The sequence below is a fragment of the Oppia nitens genome, unplaced genomic scaffold (genome assembly GCF_028296485.1).
Source record: "Oppia nitens isolate AA-2021 unplaced genomic scaffold, nextdenovo-longstitch-racon4-pilon3 scaffold26_pilon_pilon_pilon, whole genome shotgun sequence".
Lineage (NCBI taxonomy): Eukaryota > Metazoa > Arthropoda > Arachnida > Sarcoptiformes > Oppiidae > Oppia > Oppia nitens.
Genome location: NW_026533206.1, coordinates 692,551 through 709,502, shown reverse-complemented (window position 1 = coordinate 709,502; position 16,952 = coordinate 692,551). Strand labels below are relative to the sequence as shown.

The window sequence follows — 16,952 nt, the reverse complement described above, 5'->3', positions numbered from 1 at the left end:
AGCACAGAATTTAAAGAATATTCTCTGATTTATATATATATATATATATTAAATACTGTATATATATATATTGTATATATATATATTGTATATATATTTGTTATTTTGTATATTTATATATGTATATGTTGTATATTTGTATATATATATATATATATATATATATATATATATATATATATATATACAATATATTATAATAGTATTAAATATTATATTTTCAATATTTCAATGTCAACAACAACAACAAAAAATTACAACATTGACTATAAATATTTATTTTAATAGTCAATGTTGTAATTTTTTTTGGCATGTTTAATACTATTATAATATATTGTATATACAGTATATACAATATATATGCTAATAATATTAAAAATATTTATAGTATTTTTTAGTATTAAATAATAATATAATAATAAGCTATATAAATAAATATATTTATAATACAAGTATTTTTTAATAAAATTTTATTATTATAATAATGATCAATAAGGAAATGATTAATACATTGCATTATACAACAACAAAAATTGCAATCATTTTATTAAAATGATAACTAAAATAACATTTATTTTATATGAGTAATCATTTCTAATAGATAAATAAGATACTAATAAAAAAAATAAATCTTAATAAATAATATATTAGATAATAATTAAAACATTAATATAGTATTGATAAGAAAAAAATAATATATATATATTGAAATAGTTTGAATGTTATGACTATAATATAAATAATTTATATATCATTTATCTCAAGTCTAAGTGTGAAAATAGTTTTATTTGTTTGTTTCTATTAATAGAAAGAGAGAGAGAGAAAAAAAATAATTAATACATATATAAAAACAAATATAGTTTTCAACAAAAAAAACAAAACATTTACTCTGTTTGTTGTAATAGTCATTAAGTCCTGATTTGGTATAAGTTTCGGTCTTTTCGATAGACATTTCGTTCAAATTTATAGATTTTTCCACTAAATCGTCGAAACGTTCCGATTGTGGACAACCAACGAGACATAGATATAGACAACGACATAAACCGGCGATCAGTGGCCACAATGTCAGACACAGGACTAGACTTGACATATAGTACAGCAAATTGACAATTGATTCATCCGATGATTGGTTGTCGACAAATAATCGCCGATTATTGAATACCGATGAACTGCTGTCAAACTTCAATGGATATAATAGTAAGATAATCGACATCACCGGTAGATATAGACTAAACATCGACTTTAACAGTGAACATAGTTTCTGGCGAAACGATTGTGAAATATCATTTGATCGGTGATTAGACTTTAGGGCCGACCGATAGAAATAGGCTATAAAATTAGTCGAATTAAATGCCAGACAACTGGCTACTGGTACCGACACTTTAAACAGACATATATTGTCAAACAATGGTAATGTGGACAACAAGTTTGCTAAGAGATTATTATAGAAATACAATAGTGATAACAGATATGATTGAAACATCAATCGCTCGGTTAGTGTAAGCATTGGTAGTACTAGAAAACCGTAAGTCGGATATTGAACGGGACTTTATATATATATAAATAAATAAATGTATAGAAAAACAATATATTTAAAATATATTATCATTTTTAGATATTTTTTTTAATAACACATACGTTGCCATCAATTTTGTTGGACATCTATCTGAATGCCAGAACAATGGTCTCATCAATTGAGTCCATAATAGGTCAACACGTGGTCTGACTATTGAATGTTTGACTGCTGTCTGCAATGGCTCTAATCGGATGTATTGGTCGACCAAATAGTTTACTGAATAACCAAATTGTTGATCAGTTACACGTATGCCCTGCAGATAGAAACGGTTAGCACACGTGCGGCTATCGTGAATGGCCCGGACAAAGGTTATTGGTTTTAAACCGGTAGTCTTGTTCAACATTACATGCGATATACCGTTACCGGTATCGATATCACCGCCCGGTATAGTCAACGATACCATTAGTATCTGATTTCTCGTATAGAGATCCAGATATAGACAGTTAGTCTGATTGAATACACCACCCGGTGCTACATATATTGTAATCAAATACTGATAAATAAATAGTTTTGTTTGGCTATTGATATCATCGGCTGGTGTCCGTTGACTACAATACAGTTGTCTGGCTTTTTGTACCGATAGACAACAGGAACTGTACATTATATATATGCAAATTGCGAGACATATTAATGGCACAGTTATGTAATCTATTTCTAAAATCATTGTCCAATCAATTATCAAATTATTGAATTAGAAACAAAAACAATACTTAATTTTAAAACAAAATAATATTTCAAATAATAACTAATTATAATTGATTGCAAATAACAATAGTCTCGATATAATATTATATATAACTTTATATAGACATTGCATTTATTGTTAGTATTATAGAATAGTTTCTGTTAAATAAATTTCAAATGATTTTTGTAATAAATAATTGCATGAATTTTTAAAAAATCAATTATTGTATTATTAATATATTTATTTAATATTTATGTTTTTCAACTGTCATTCATAACCTAATTTATAGTCAAACAAACAAATCAATCGGTGAATGGCCTACAACTACATCCAGTGACAGTTAAATAATATACAAAATCAGTGGTCAGTAGTACAGGTAGTTATAGTAGTAGTGGTATATCAATGGCATTGAGACGAATGCAACACGAATTACATGAATTACAAACAAATCCGACGCCCGGCTGTTCAGCCGAACCCGTAGACGATAACCTGTTCAGATGGACGGCCACTATTGACGGTCCCAGCGATACGCCCTACGAAAACGGTGTATTCAATTTGACGGTAGATTTTCCCGATAACTATCCGTTTAAGCCGCCAGTCATCCGATTCGCTACCCGTATCTATCATCCGAACATTACATTCTACGGCGGATGTATCTGTTTGGACACATTAGGGTCTCAGTGGTCGTGTGCACTGACCGTACCCAAAGTCCTGCTAACCATACAGTTGTTACTATCGGAGCCCAACGCTGACGATCCGTTCAATTCGCGGGCCGCCGACCAATACAAACGTAATCGCAAACGATTCAATGAGACCGCTCGCCGATGGACTCAACGATACGCCAAACCTAAGTCCAAACTACTGGTGCAGCAAACGTCGGATGCTATGATGACATCGCCGTCAACATCATCGGCGACGGCGATGGATATGACATCGACAACAACAACAGCATTGGTTGAACTGCCAGTAGAAGACAGTGGACACGAATCGGGCGATGAAGATGGAGAAGAAGAGGACACCGATGAGTACTGGATTGATGAGGAAGAACAAGAAGAAGAAGATGATGGTTATGACGAGTCTACTGAAGAGTATTGGACTGAAGATTGATTGATTTCAGATAAAAAAAACTGTCTGAAGAAGTAGATGATGAAGAAGAAGATGTGTCAATTGATACCTCACTATATTGTCAATCAATAGGTCTCAATCAATACAGACAGTCATTATTATTATTATTATTATCATATATTCAATATCTCATTTGAAAACTAAAATAATAAAATTTTGTTTCAATCAAATAAAAAAAAATACTATTTATTATATAATAGAAATTACTACTAATATTAATAACTGATTTAAAAAAAAAAATTATTATTTACTTCACACCAATAGTTATAAATGATAATAATATTGAATTTAAATTCAATAATTTTTTTTTGAATTTAAATAAAAAACAAAGTGAGATAATAAATATGGATGGATGGGGGGGGTGGGGTGGGGGGTTGGGGTGACAAATAATTTTCTACTAGCTTTTTATATAATCTAGATTTTTCCCCTAAAATTTTAATTAACAATAAGATTATTATTATTTTATTTTTTTTTAAAAAAAAATAAGTTTAAATCTAATACAATGACTAAATCTAAAATTTTAAGTATTCAGTTAATCAAACCATACAATTGCAGTCCAAATTGGTTTCAATCAATCAATCAGTCAATCAATGTCATCGTCAACAGCGAAAAGTGATGAAGAAATAGATGATGAAGAAGAATATCCAAGAGATTCGTTTGACCGTTTCGGCGACGATATGGTCGACCTATTAGTCAATAGACCGCCGATTACGGTCAACGATCTCATTGAATGGGAGGACACGTCCAGACAGTTCCAGTTAGTTGGCAACCAATACGCCCATCGTATTCAACGTATCGAACTGACCGAAACCCGGATAATCCAACCGTTGCTTCTGCATCGGGAGTGTCGGCACCTGATTGGACCACAATGTCTGACGATGGCCGACAAATTTCGTCGGCATGTTATGGAAAGATTTCCGCAAATCCGTTACATTGATCTGAAATATATACCAATAAACCAGACAATGACCGACATTATGAACATAATTGTCGACGATTGGGGCCAATTGTGGCCAAATCTTGAACGTATCGATGGACTAGTATTTGGCGATAGTGTCCAACCATTGGTCGCTATCTTACAACCGGTTCAGTCAATGTTTCGCCAATTGGATGTCAGTCGGACACCCAGTCCTAAGCCATGGCTCCGACAGTTTCGACAGTTGGAACAACTAGTCGTACGTAATATCGAAGATCTATTCGATAACAATCAGCAAATGGTAGTCGAAAAACCACTTCAAGGTCTATGTTGTCGACTAATACTGTCTGTCGATTGGTTTCAGTTGTTTGTCGACCAAACACCGGGACTCAGACGTCTGATTGTCTATAGTCTGGCCAATGCCGTACCCGTCGGTCCGCTACTCGAAGACGTAAACGATACGCTCGTACAGATCGGGCGACTACACTGTCTACAAGAGTTGGCCATTCTTACGCCGACACTGTATGACCAGTCTATTGGCCAACCATTGGCCGATATTGCCCATCAATGTCGACAATTAATACGTTTTAGTATACGATTTGGTTATACAGATAACAATCTACAGGCGTTTGTCGATACTGTCGAAGCCATCAAACGTATGAATCAATTGAAACAATTAGCAGTCGAAACAATCGACGGCCAAACACTTAACGACCAATCGGTTAGATTAGCCGAACAACAGTTGACTGCTGGACAACGATTAGGATTACAAGTGACCGCCGATTGTTGGCCCGAATTGCGTCAATTGAAACTTAGGGGCAAAATGTTGGCATTGTTGGCCAATCAGCAGTTTTTCGGCGAAATTCATCAAACATTGCCGCGACTGGAATCGCTTGACTGTCAATGTTGTATGACTGTTGTTATCGCCGACGGCCTACTGGTCTGGCAATCATTGGCTCAGTTAAGCCGATTGGATAGAGTGGTTATCAGGGGTCCAGTTCTCGACAATCTAACCAAAGATCAAATTAGACAACAATTGGCAATCAATGAGCAGCGATGGCAGCGGCGGTCAAAATTGCATTCAATTTGGATCGAAATCATACAAAACCAACGGTTAGTTACCATTAAATTTAATCCATTGAAAGAATAGGAGATCAGTCAGTTAGAAGTCAATCAGTAGTCGCTAACAAACAAACATACAGTCAATAGTCAATTATTTTTATTATTAGACAATCAATTAGTAGTTAAAAATTAATTTATATTATTTTTATATAATTTTGTATCTTTAACTAATTATTAAGCCATCGATAAACTTGAGATCTGGCCAACATTGTTGCCGATTATGGCCACAATTATGGCCATAATTTTTTAGTATCATTGATTGGTATGTTTTAGGTAATTTAGTTTTATTTAAAAAAAATTAATTAATTTTAAAATTTTTTAATTAACAATTAGAGATTTTTTATGTTTTGTTTTCAAATTTAATACATTTTTTAATACATAAGACAAAGTTTAAGACAAATCAAATCAAGCCATCAATAATTGTCAGTCAAATTTGGTTTAATTAGTCAATCAATCAATCAATTATTCAATTATGTGGTCATCAGCAGAGAGTAGTGGTGAAGAAGATGAAGCTGAAGCTGAAGAGGAAGACATAAACCCAAGACTTCCGGCCGCCAGAGATTCGTTTGATCGTTACGGCGACGATATGGCCGCTCAGATACTCGGAGACTATCCGCCAGTTAGTGATATGATCCGATGGCAGGAAGTGTCCAAACAGTTTCGTATGATTGGTGCCGATAGTGCCGACCGCATTGAACGCCTTGAACTGACCGAAGACCAGCTAATCCGGCCGCTAGTTCTACACCAGTGTCGCCATAGTATTGGTGGACAACAACCACAATGTCGGACATTGACCGATAAATTTTGTAGACATATAATGCAAAGATATCCGCAAATCAAATCAATTGATCTGAAATCCATACCAATCAACAATACTATGACTGAAATAGTGGCCATAATTGTGGCCAATCGGCAACAATGGTGGCCACATCTCATGTTTATCGATGGCTTAGTATTTGGTTATAATCCGAACGAGTTGTTAGACATTATAATACCTGTTCAGCAATTATTTCGTCAATTGGATGTCAGTATGATTGCCGGTCCCAAGCCATGGCTTCGGGAGTTTCATCGGTTAGAAGAACTAAATGTCAGACATATTGTCGACATTGTCGACGAAAACAATGAACTGGTTGTCAACGGTTTGCTTGGGTTTCGTTGTATACAAATGGACGAACAGTTTGTCGATTTGCTGGAGATATTTTTAGACGGAAACCGTGGACTCAGACGACTGGCCATCGATAGTCTATGGAATTCGGGAGCCATACCGCCGACACAGATAACCATCAATCAATCGCTGACACTGATATCACGGCTAACTAGTCTACAACAATTGTCGGTCCAATCGAGACAATTGACTGGCCAATCGATGGGTCAACCATTAGCCCTGATTGCCGGCCAGTGTCGCCAATTAAGACAATTCACTATGAGATTTGGTTATACAATCAATATGAATGTCTTAGGGTTTGTTCAGACTATACGATCACTGAAACAGATGAATCGTTTGCAATGGTTATCAGTGACAGTATTGGACGGTAATGTCGTCGACGACAATACAGTCAGATTAGCTGAACAACAATTGTCTAGTAATATGCAATCGGGACTACAGATAACCCCGAATTGTTGGCCCGAATTGCGTCAACTGATATTAACCGGTAAAATGCTGGCACTGGTAGCTAATCAGCAGTTTTTCCAGCAGATTCACCAAACATTACCCCGTCTACAGTCGCTAGAAGTTGACACCAATTGGCAGACTGTTATCGACGGTCGCAGTTGTTGGCAATCGTTGGCACAGTTATCCCGTTTGGAGCGACTGATTATTACTGGTCCGGTACTCAACAACCTAACCAAACAAAAGGTATTGAAATGGATTAGTAAATATCAGCCAATTAGTAGTCGGAGTAGTAGTAGGTCTACAACTAAATTACATTTCGTTAGGTTAGCCATACATCCGACACCATCGACACCTGTTTTGACGAAAATCACTGATAAAATGCGATCAATGTTTTCCAATAGACAACATCAACAACAACCTCAACAACAATCTGTGGTAGAAGTCATTGAATTTAATCCATTTAAAGACATCAGTAGTAGTAGTAGTCGTCACTAAAAAAATTAATAAACTATTAGTAGTTTTTCAATAAATAACAAATTTATTGAATTTTTAAAAACAAAAAATCTACTAATTGTTTGTATTTTTTTTTTAATTATTATTGTTTGCAAATATCATTCAAATTTTGAAACCAGAAAAATACCGATTTTTTTTAAATAATAGTAATCATATCAAACAAAACAAAAATACAGAAAATAAATTTTAGATTTTTATTTAATTTTTTAGATCTATATATATAAAATAATAATATATATAAAACTATATAATAATAATAATAATACAGTAATTATAGACAGATTTTTAAAAAAAATTACAACAATTTAAAAAAACAACAATAATTTTCACAAAATAACAAAATAAAAATCAGTTTTAAAAATATTTAAAATCAAATCAATCCATAATATCAGTCCAATTGGTCCCATCAATCAGTCCATCAGTCAAACAACAACAACAACTACTACTAAGACAACCAAAACATGCCATCGAAGACATCCATCGACCGATTCGTCGACAATGATACCCGACGGCAACGTCAGATTCGTTTGGACAAACAGGCGGCCAAATTGTACAACCGTTTGATGGACATCATTGAGAATGTCGGTGAAACATCACGAAGCGGTTCCAGTGATGATGACATCAAACTTATAAGACAATTGATTTGCGATATCAATCCGCGACTTCGTTGGACCGTCGACTACGACGAACCCGTTAACCTGTATTGGGATATCATATACGAAGATCAGGAGATAATGGGGGCACTGGTAGTACCATATAAATATGGTTTACGGATTGAGATCATATGGAGGAGACATAGTGTCATCGAGATTGTTGGCTGGGGTTAAGTGAGGTGAGGGGCGGGCGGGCGGGTTGGGTCGGTAGGTATGAATCAGTGGTAATCAAAGAAGTAGTAGTAGTAGTAGTAGTAGTAGTAGTAGTAATAGTTGTGGTCATCAGTATATCAGTCTATCGTTTATTATGATTATCAGACAATAAAACTCAAGAAGTAGTAGAAGTTGTAGTAGTTATCACTAAAATAGTAATAGATTTTACTAAAAAAAAAAAAATATAAGAAAAAAATAAATTCAATAATCAAACAAAAAATACTAATTAATTTTTATGTTTGTTTTTGTTTTTTTTTTGGTTGCAATTATTTTTAATAAACTTTTTTTTTTTGTGAGGGGGTAGGGGGTAGAGGGAGGAAAAATAGGGTAGTGTTTGAGAGCTACTAGAGTTTTATTGTCTGATAATCATTAAAAACAATAACAAAATAATAAACGATTGACTTATGATATACTGATGACCACCACTGCAACCACTACTACTACTTTGATTACCACTGACTGATTGATTGATTGAACTAATATATGTCTACTAATCTTATTCTTCATCTTCTGGTAATGGATTCAGTATAATGTCAACTAATTGATGGTTTTGATCAACAATTTGTATAAAAATTGAATTCAATTTTGACCGCCGCTGCCACAGCTGTTCAATTAGTTGATGTCTAGTAATATTGGTGAGCACTGGACCCCTGATAACCACTGATGACAGTAGTCTTAAATTGAAACAACGATTGCCAGACTACGGGGCCGTCGATACTGACATTGAATGTATTGGTTCGGCAGTAAAGCGACTGCAGTAGAGGCAATGTCCGGTGAATTTCTCCGAAAAACTGCTGATTGGCTACCAGTGCCAACATTTTACCCTTGAGTTTCAATCGACGCAATCGGGGCCAACATTTGGCGGTCACCTGAAATGCCAATCGCTGATCACGGGTCAACTGGTCGGTCATAAAGAATTCAATTATGTTGTCATCCATACCTAAGACGTCAATTGTTTCCACTTCTAATTGTTTCAATTGATTCATCCGTTTGATGGCTACTATAGTTTCGGCAAATGACTGAAGACTGTTGTTTGAATAATCAAATCGTATACTGAAATGTCTTAGTTGCCGACAGTGGCCAGCAGTTTCGGCTAACCGTTGGCCAATAGACTGTTCATACAGTCTATGGCTACGAATGGTCAGCTGTTGTAGATTTTGTAGTCTCGATATCTGTATGAGTGACTCGTTTTCGGCTAATGGACCGACGGGTATGTAATCATCACCTAATCGACTATCGATAACCAATCGTATGAGTTGTGGATTTCGGTCGACAAATCCTTGAAACATATCGACGAAAACTATTTGTCTCAGACATAGACCCTGAAGTCCTTCGACTAACTGCTGATTAACATTGGAAAAGATATCAATGATATGCCTAATAGTTAGTTGTTTAAGATGTTTGAACTGCCGGAGCCATGGCTTCGGATTCTGTGTCCGACTGACATCCAGTGATGAAATCATTGACCGAAGCGGGCCTATAATGTTGACAATGTTTTCGGCATTTTCGGCTAACACTAGACCATCGATACGTTTGAGTTTTGGCCACAATTGGCGCCAATTATCGACAATTACCGATTGCCAACATTTTACCGGTTAATATCAGTTGACGCAATTCGGGCCAACAATTCCCGGTTATCTGTAGTCCCGATTGCATATTACTAGACAATTGTTGTTCAGCTAATACGACTGTATTGTCGTCGACGACATTACCGACCAATACCGACACTGATAACCGTTGCAAACGATTCATCTGTTTAATGGATCGTATAGTCTGAACAAAACCCAAGACATTCATATTGATTGTATAACCAAATCTCAATGTGAATTGTCTTAATTGGCGACACTGGCCGGCAATTGCGGCCAACGGTTGACCCATTGACTGGCCAGTCAATTGTCTTGATTGGACAGACAGCTGTTGTAGACTAGTTAGTCGGGATATCAGTGTCAGCGACTGATTGATGGTTACCTGTGTCGGCGGTAAGGCTCCCGAATTCCATAGACTATCGATGGCCAGACGTCTGAGTCCATGGTTTCCCACCAAAAATATCTCAAACAAATCGACAAACTGTTCGTCCATTTGTATACAACGAAACCCTAGCAAACCGTTGACAACCAGTTCATTGTTTTCGTCGACAATGTCGACAATATGCCTAACATTTAGTTCTTCTAACTGATGAAACTCCCGAAGCCATGGCTTGGGACCGGCAATCATACTGACATCCAATTGACGAAACAATTGCTGAACAGGTATTATAATGTCTAACAACTCGTTCGGATTATAACCAAATACTAAGCCATCGATAAACATGAGATGTGGCCACCATTGTTGCCGATTGGTCACAATTATGGCCAAAATTTTGGTCATAGTATCGTTGATTGGTATGGATTTCAGACCAATTGAGGCAACGCTTACCTTAGAGGGCTTCGTTTTTTATATATATTTATATATATATATGTTATATGTTGTTATATATATATATATATATCATAATTTGTCTCCACACCACCCCATACTTAACACACTACTATCTAACCCCACCCACCCCACCACCACCACTTCCTAACCTCCCACACCCTACCCCACTCACCCGCCCCCAAACTAACCTAAATATAAAGATAAGTTTAATGCTTGTATATTATACATTAAAAACAATATAAAAAACGAAGCCCTCTAAGGTAAGTAATGCCTCAATTGATTTGATTTGCGGATATCTTTGCATTATATGTCTACAAAATTTATCGGTCAATGTCCGACATTGTGGTTGTTGTCCACCAATACTATGGCGACACTGGTGTAGAACTAGCGGCCGGATTAGCTGGTCTTCGGTCAGTTCAAGGCGTTCAATGTGATCGGCACTATCGGTGCCAATCATACGAAACTGTTTGGACACTTCCTGCCATCGGATCAGATCACTGGACGACGGATATCCGTCTCCGAGTATCTAAGCGGCCATATCGTCGCCGTAACGATCAAACGAATCTCTGGCGGCCGGAAGTCTTGGGTTTATGTCTTCTTCTTCTTCATCATCCTCTTCATCACTACTCTCTGCTGATGACCACATAATTGACGAATTGATTGACTAATTAAACCAAATTTGACTGACAATTATTGATGGCTTGATTTGATTTGACTTAAACTTTATGTTTTATTTATTAAAAAATGTATTAAATTTGAAAACAAAACACAAAAAATCTCTAATTGTTAATTAAAAAATTTTAAAATTAATTTATTTTATTTTTTAAATAATAAAAAAATTTAAAACTAAATTACCTAAAACATACCAATCAATGATACTAAAAAATTATGGCCATAATTGTGGCCATAATCGGCAACAATGTTGGCCAGATTTCAAGTTTATCGATGGCTTAATAATTAGTTAAAGATACAAAATTATATAAAAATAATATAAATTAATTTTTAACTACTAATTGATTGTCTAATAATAAAAATAATTGACTATTGACTGTATGTTTGTTTGTTAGCGACTACTGATTGACTTCTAACTGACTGATCTCCTATTCTTTCAATGGATTAAATTTAATGGTAACTAACCGTTGGTTTTGTATGATTTCGATCCAAATTGAATGCAATTTTGACCGCCGCTGCCATCGCTGCTCATTGATTGCCAATTGTTGTCTAATTTGATCTTTGGTTAGATTGTCGAGAACTGGACCCCTGATAACCACTCTATCCAATCGGCATAACTGAGCCAATGATTGCCAGACCAGTCTTGGGTTTATGTCTTCCTCTTCAGCTCCAAATCTTCTTCTTCATCATCCTCTTCATCACTACTCTCTGCTGATAACCACATAATTGACTGATTGATTGGTTGATTTGATTACTGATTACTTTGTTTTATGAATTAAAAATATATTAAATTTAAAAACAATCAAAAAAATTCTTAATTAAATATTTTTAGAAATTTATTTATTTTATATTTTTTTAAATAAAATAAAAATTTACAACTAAATTACCAAAAAAATATTTTATTTAATTACTTTTTATTTTGTATCAAGATAACACTTTAAGATAATGGATCTATCTGTCAGTCTGTAAGACACCTTTCCTCAACAACCATATTTAAATTTAAATCTAAAAATATATTGTTGTATTTTCAATTTTTTTAGAGCAGTTTATAAAACTCAGGTAGGTTTTAAGGACAGATAGGCAGGTGTTGTGTAAGTACATTTTGCTATTTGGTAGTCGTCATAGGGGACCGGTAGGTAAGATATCTGTGCTAAATTTTTGTAAAATTTTTTCAAATGTAAAATTTTTCATAACAAAGATAAAATTTTCAATTTTTATTAAAATTATTTAAATATATATAAAAACTAAAATTTCTCAAAAGTAAAAAGTAGTAAGATATTCAATCATTTATGAAATACTAGTAAGAAGTAGTAAGATATTCAATCATTTTTGAAATCCTAGTAAGAAATAGTAAGATATTCAATCATTTTTGAAATACTAGTAAGAAGTAGTAAGATATTCAATCATTTTTGAAATACTAGTAAGAAATAGTTAGATATTCAATCATTTTTGAAATCCTAGTAAGAAGTAGTAAGATATTCAATCATTTTTGAAATCCTAGTAAGAAGTAGTAAGATATTCAATCATTTTTGAAATACTAGTAAGAAATAGTAAGATATTCAATCATTTTTGAAATACTAGTAAGAAATAGTAAGATATTCAATCATTTTTGAAATACTAGTAAGAAGTAGTAAGATATTCAATCATTTTTAATATACTAGTAAGAAGTAGTAAGATATTCAATCATTTTTGAAATACTAGTAAGAAGTAGTAAGATATTCAATCATTTTTGAAATACTAGTAAGAAATAGTAAGATATTCAATCATTTTTGAAATACTAGTAAGAAATAGTAAGATATTCAATCATTTTTGAAATCCTAGTAAGAAATAGTAAGATATTCAATCATTTTTGAAATCTAGTAAGAAGTAGTAAGATATAATCATTTTTAATATAAGATATTCAATCATTTTTAATATACTAGTAAGAAGTAGTAAGATATTCAATCATTTTTGAAATCCTAGTAAGAAGTAGTAAGATATTCAATCATTTTTGAAATCCTAGTAAGAAGTAGTAAGATATTCAATCATTTTTGAAATACTAGTAAGAAATAGTAAGATATTCAATCATTTTTGAAATACTAGTAAGAAATAGTAAGATATTCAATCATTTTTGAAATACTAGTAAGAAATAGTAAGATATTCAATCATTTTTGAAATCCTAGTAAGAAGTAGTAAGATATTCAATCATTTTTGAAATACTAGTAAGAAATAGTAAGATATTCAATCATTTTTGAAATACTAGTAAGAAATAGTAAGATATTCAATCATTTTTGAAATCCTAGTAAGAAATAGTAAGATATTCAATCATTTTTGAAATCCTAGTAAGAAATAGTAAGATATTCAATCGTTTTTGAAATCCTAGTAAGAAATAGTAAGATATTCAATCATTTTTGAAATCCTAGTAATAAGTAGTAAGATATTCAATCATTTTTGAAATTCTAGTAAGAAATAGTAAGATATTCAATCATTTTTGAAATCCTAGTAAGAAATAGTAAGATATTCAATCATTTTTGAAATCCTAGTAATAAGTAGTAAGATATTCAATCATTTTTGAAATCCTAGTAATAAGTAGTAAGATATTCAATCATTTTTGAAATCCTAGTAAGAAATAGTAAGATATTCAATCATTTTTGAAATCCTAGTAAGAAATAGTAAGATATTCAATCATTTTTGAAATCAATCATTTTTGAGTAAGAAATAGTAAGATATTCAATCATTTTTGAAATCCTAAGAAATAGTAAGAAAATAGTAAGATATTCAATCATTTTTGAAATCCTAGTAAGAAATAGTAAGATATTCAATCATTTTTGAAATCCTAGTAAGAAATAGTAAGATATTCAATCGTTTTTGAAATCCTAGTAAGAAGTAGTAAGATATTCAATCATTTTTAATATACTAGTAAGAAGTAGTAAGATATTCAATCATTTTTGAAATCCTAGTAAGAARTAGTAAGATATTCAATCATTTTTGAAATCCTAGTAAGAARTAGTAAGATATTCAATCATTTTTGAAATCCTAGTAAGAAGTAGTAAGATATTCAATCATTTTTGAAATCCTAGTAAGAAGTAGTAAGATATTCAATCATTTTTGAAATCCTAGTAAATCATTTTTGAAATCCTAGTAAGAAATAGTAAGATATTCAATCATTTTTGAAATAAGTAAGAAYTAGTAAGATATTCAATCATTTTTGAAATCCTAGTAAGAACTAGTAAGATATTCAATCATTTTTGAAATCCTAGTAAGAAATAGTAAGATATTCAATCATTTTTGAAATCCTAGTAAGAAATAGTAAGATATTCAATCATTTTTGAAATCCTAGTAAGAAATAGTAAGATATTCAATCATTTTTGAAATCCTAGTAAGAAATAGTAAGATATTCAATCATTTTTAAATCCTAGTAAGATAGTAAGATATTCAATCATTTTTGTATCCTAGTAAGAAATAGTAAGATATTCAATCATTTTTGAAATCCTAGTAAGAAGTAGTAAGATATTCAATCATTTTTGAAATCCTAGTAAGAAGTAGTAAGATATTCAATCATTTTTGAAATCCTAGTAAGAAATAGTAAGATATTCAATCATTTTTGTAAGAAATATAAGATATTCAATCATTTTTGAGTAAGAAATAGTAAGATATTCAATCATTTTTGAAATCCTAGTAAGAAGTAGTAAGATATTCAATCATTTTTGAAATCCTAGTAAGAAGTAGTAAGATATTCAATCATTTTTGAAATCCTAGTAAGAAGTAGTAAGATATTCAATCATTTTTGAAATCCTAGTAAGAAAGATAGTAAGATATTCAATCATTTTTGAAATCCTAGTAAGAAATAGTAAGATATTCAATCATTTTTGAAATCCTAGTAAGAAATAGTAAGATATTCAATCATTTTTGAAATCCTAGTAAGAAGTAGTAAGATATTCAATCATTTTTGAAATCCTAGTAAGAAGTAGTAAGATATTCAATCATTTTTGAAATCCTAGTAAGAAGTAGTAAGATATTCAATCATTTTTGAAATCCTAGTAAGAAATAGTAAGATATTCAATCATTTTTGAAATCCTAGTAAGAAATAGTAAGATATTCAATCATTTTTGAAATCCTAGTAAGAAATAGTAAGATATTCAATCATTTTTGAAATCCTAGTAAGAAATAGTAAGATATTCAATCATTTTTGAAATCCTAGTAAGAAGTAGTAAGATATTCAATCATTTTTGAAATCCTAGTAAGAAATAGTAAGATATTCAATCATTTTTGAAATCCTAGTAAGAAATAGTAAGATATTCAATCATTTTTGAAATCCTAGTAATAAGTAGTAAGATATTCAATCATTTTTAATATACTAGTAAGAAGTAGTAAGATATTCAATCATTTTTGAAATCCTAGTAAGAAGTAGTAAGATATTCAATCATTTTTGAAATCCTAGTAAGAAATAGTAAGATATTCAATCATTTTTGAAATCCTAGTAAGAAATAGTAAGATATTCAATCATTTTTGAAATCCTAGTAAGAAATAGTAAGATATTCAATCATTTTTGAAATCCTAGTAATAAGTAGTAAGATATTCAATCATTTTTGAAATCCTAGTAAGAAATAGTAAGATATTCAATCATTTTTGAAATCCTAGTAAGAAATAGTAAGATATTCAATCATTTTTGAAATCCTAGTAAGAAATAGTAAGATATTCAATCATTTTTGAAATCCTAGTAAGAAATAGTAAGATATTCAATCATTTTTGAAATCCTAGTAAGAAATAGTAAGATATTCAATCATTTTTGAAATCCTAGTAAGAAATAGTAAGATATTCAATCATTTTTGAAATCCTAGTAAGAAATAGTAAGATATTCAATCATTTTTWATATACTAGTAAGAAGTAGTAAGATATTCAATCATTTTTGAAATCCTAGTAAGAAGTAGTAAGATATTCAATCATTTTTGAAATCCTAGTAAGAAGTAGTAAGATATTCAATCATTTTAAATCCTAGTAAGATATTCAATCATTTTTGAAATCCTAGTAAGAAATAGTAAGATATTCAATCATTTTTGAAATCCTAGTAAGAAATAGTAAGATATTCAATCATTTTTGAAATCCTAGTAAGAAATAGTAAGATATTCAATCATTTTTGAAATCCTAGTAAGAAATAGTAAGATATTCAATCATTTTTGAAATCCTAGTAAGAAATAGTAAGATATTCAATCATTTTTGAAATCCTAGTAAGAAATAGTAAGATATTCAATCATTTTTGAAATCCTAGTAAGAARTAGTAAGATATTCAATCATTTTTGAAATCCTAGTAAGAAGTAGTAAGATATTCAATCATTTTTGAAATCCTAGTAATAAGTAGTAAGATATTCAATCATTTTTGAAATCCTAGTAAGAAATAGTAAGATATTCAATCGTTTTTGAAATCCTAGTAAGAAGTAGTAAGATATTCAATCATTTTTGAAATCCTA

The 16,952-nt window shown here is 31.7% G+C and overlaps 2 protein-coding genes across 2 annotated transcripts; one reads left to right on the top strand and one right to left on the bottom strand.

The window, feature by feature from the left end:
• Positions 1–755: 755 nt before the first annotated feature.
• Positions 756–2,263, bottom strand: LOC128954329 (uncharacterized). The gene is made up of 3 exons (XM_054299905.1): positions 1,639–2,263; positions 889–1,547; positions 756–766 (listed from the first exon to the last, which is right to left on the bottom strand). Exons 1-3 carry the CDS (start codon positions 2,238–2,240, stop codon positions 756–758), a joined length of 1,272 nt encoding a protein of 423 aa, XP_054155880.1. The 5' UTR covers positions 2,241–2,263.
• A 115-nt stretch (positions 2,264–2,378) lies between these two features.
• LOC128954296 (ubiquitin-conjugating enzyme E2 D4-like) lies at positions 2,379–3,508 on the top strand. The gene is made up of 2 exons (XM_054299875.1): positions 2,379–2,398; positions 2,551–3,508. Exon 2 carries the CDS (start codon positions 2,664–2,666, stop codon positions 3,366–3,368), a length of 705 nt encoding a protein of 234 aa, XP_054155850.1. The 5' UTR covers positions 2,379–2,398; positions 2,551–2,663; the 3' UTR covers positions 3,369–3,508.
• Positions 3,509–16,952: the final 13,444 nt, after the last annotated feature.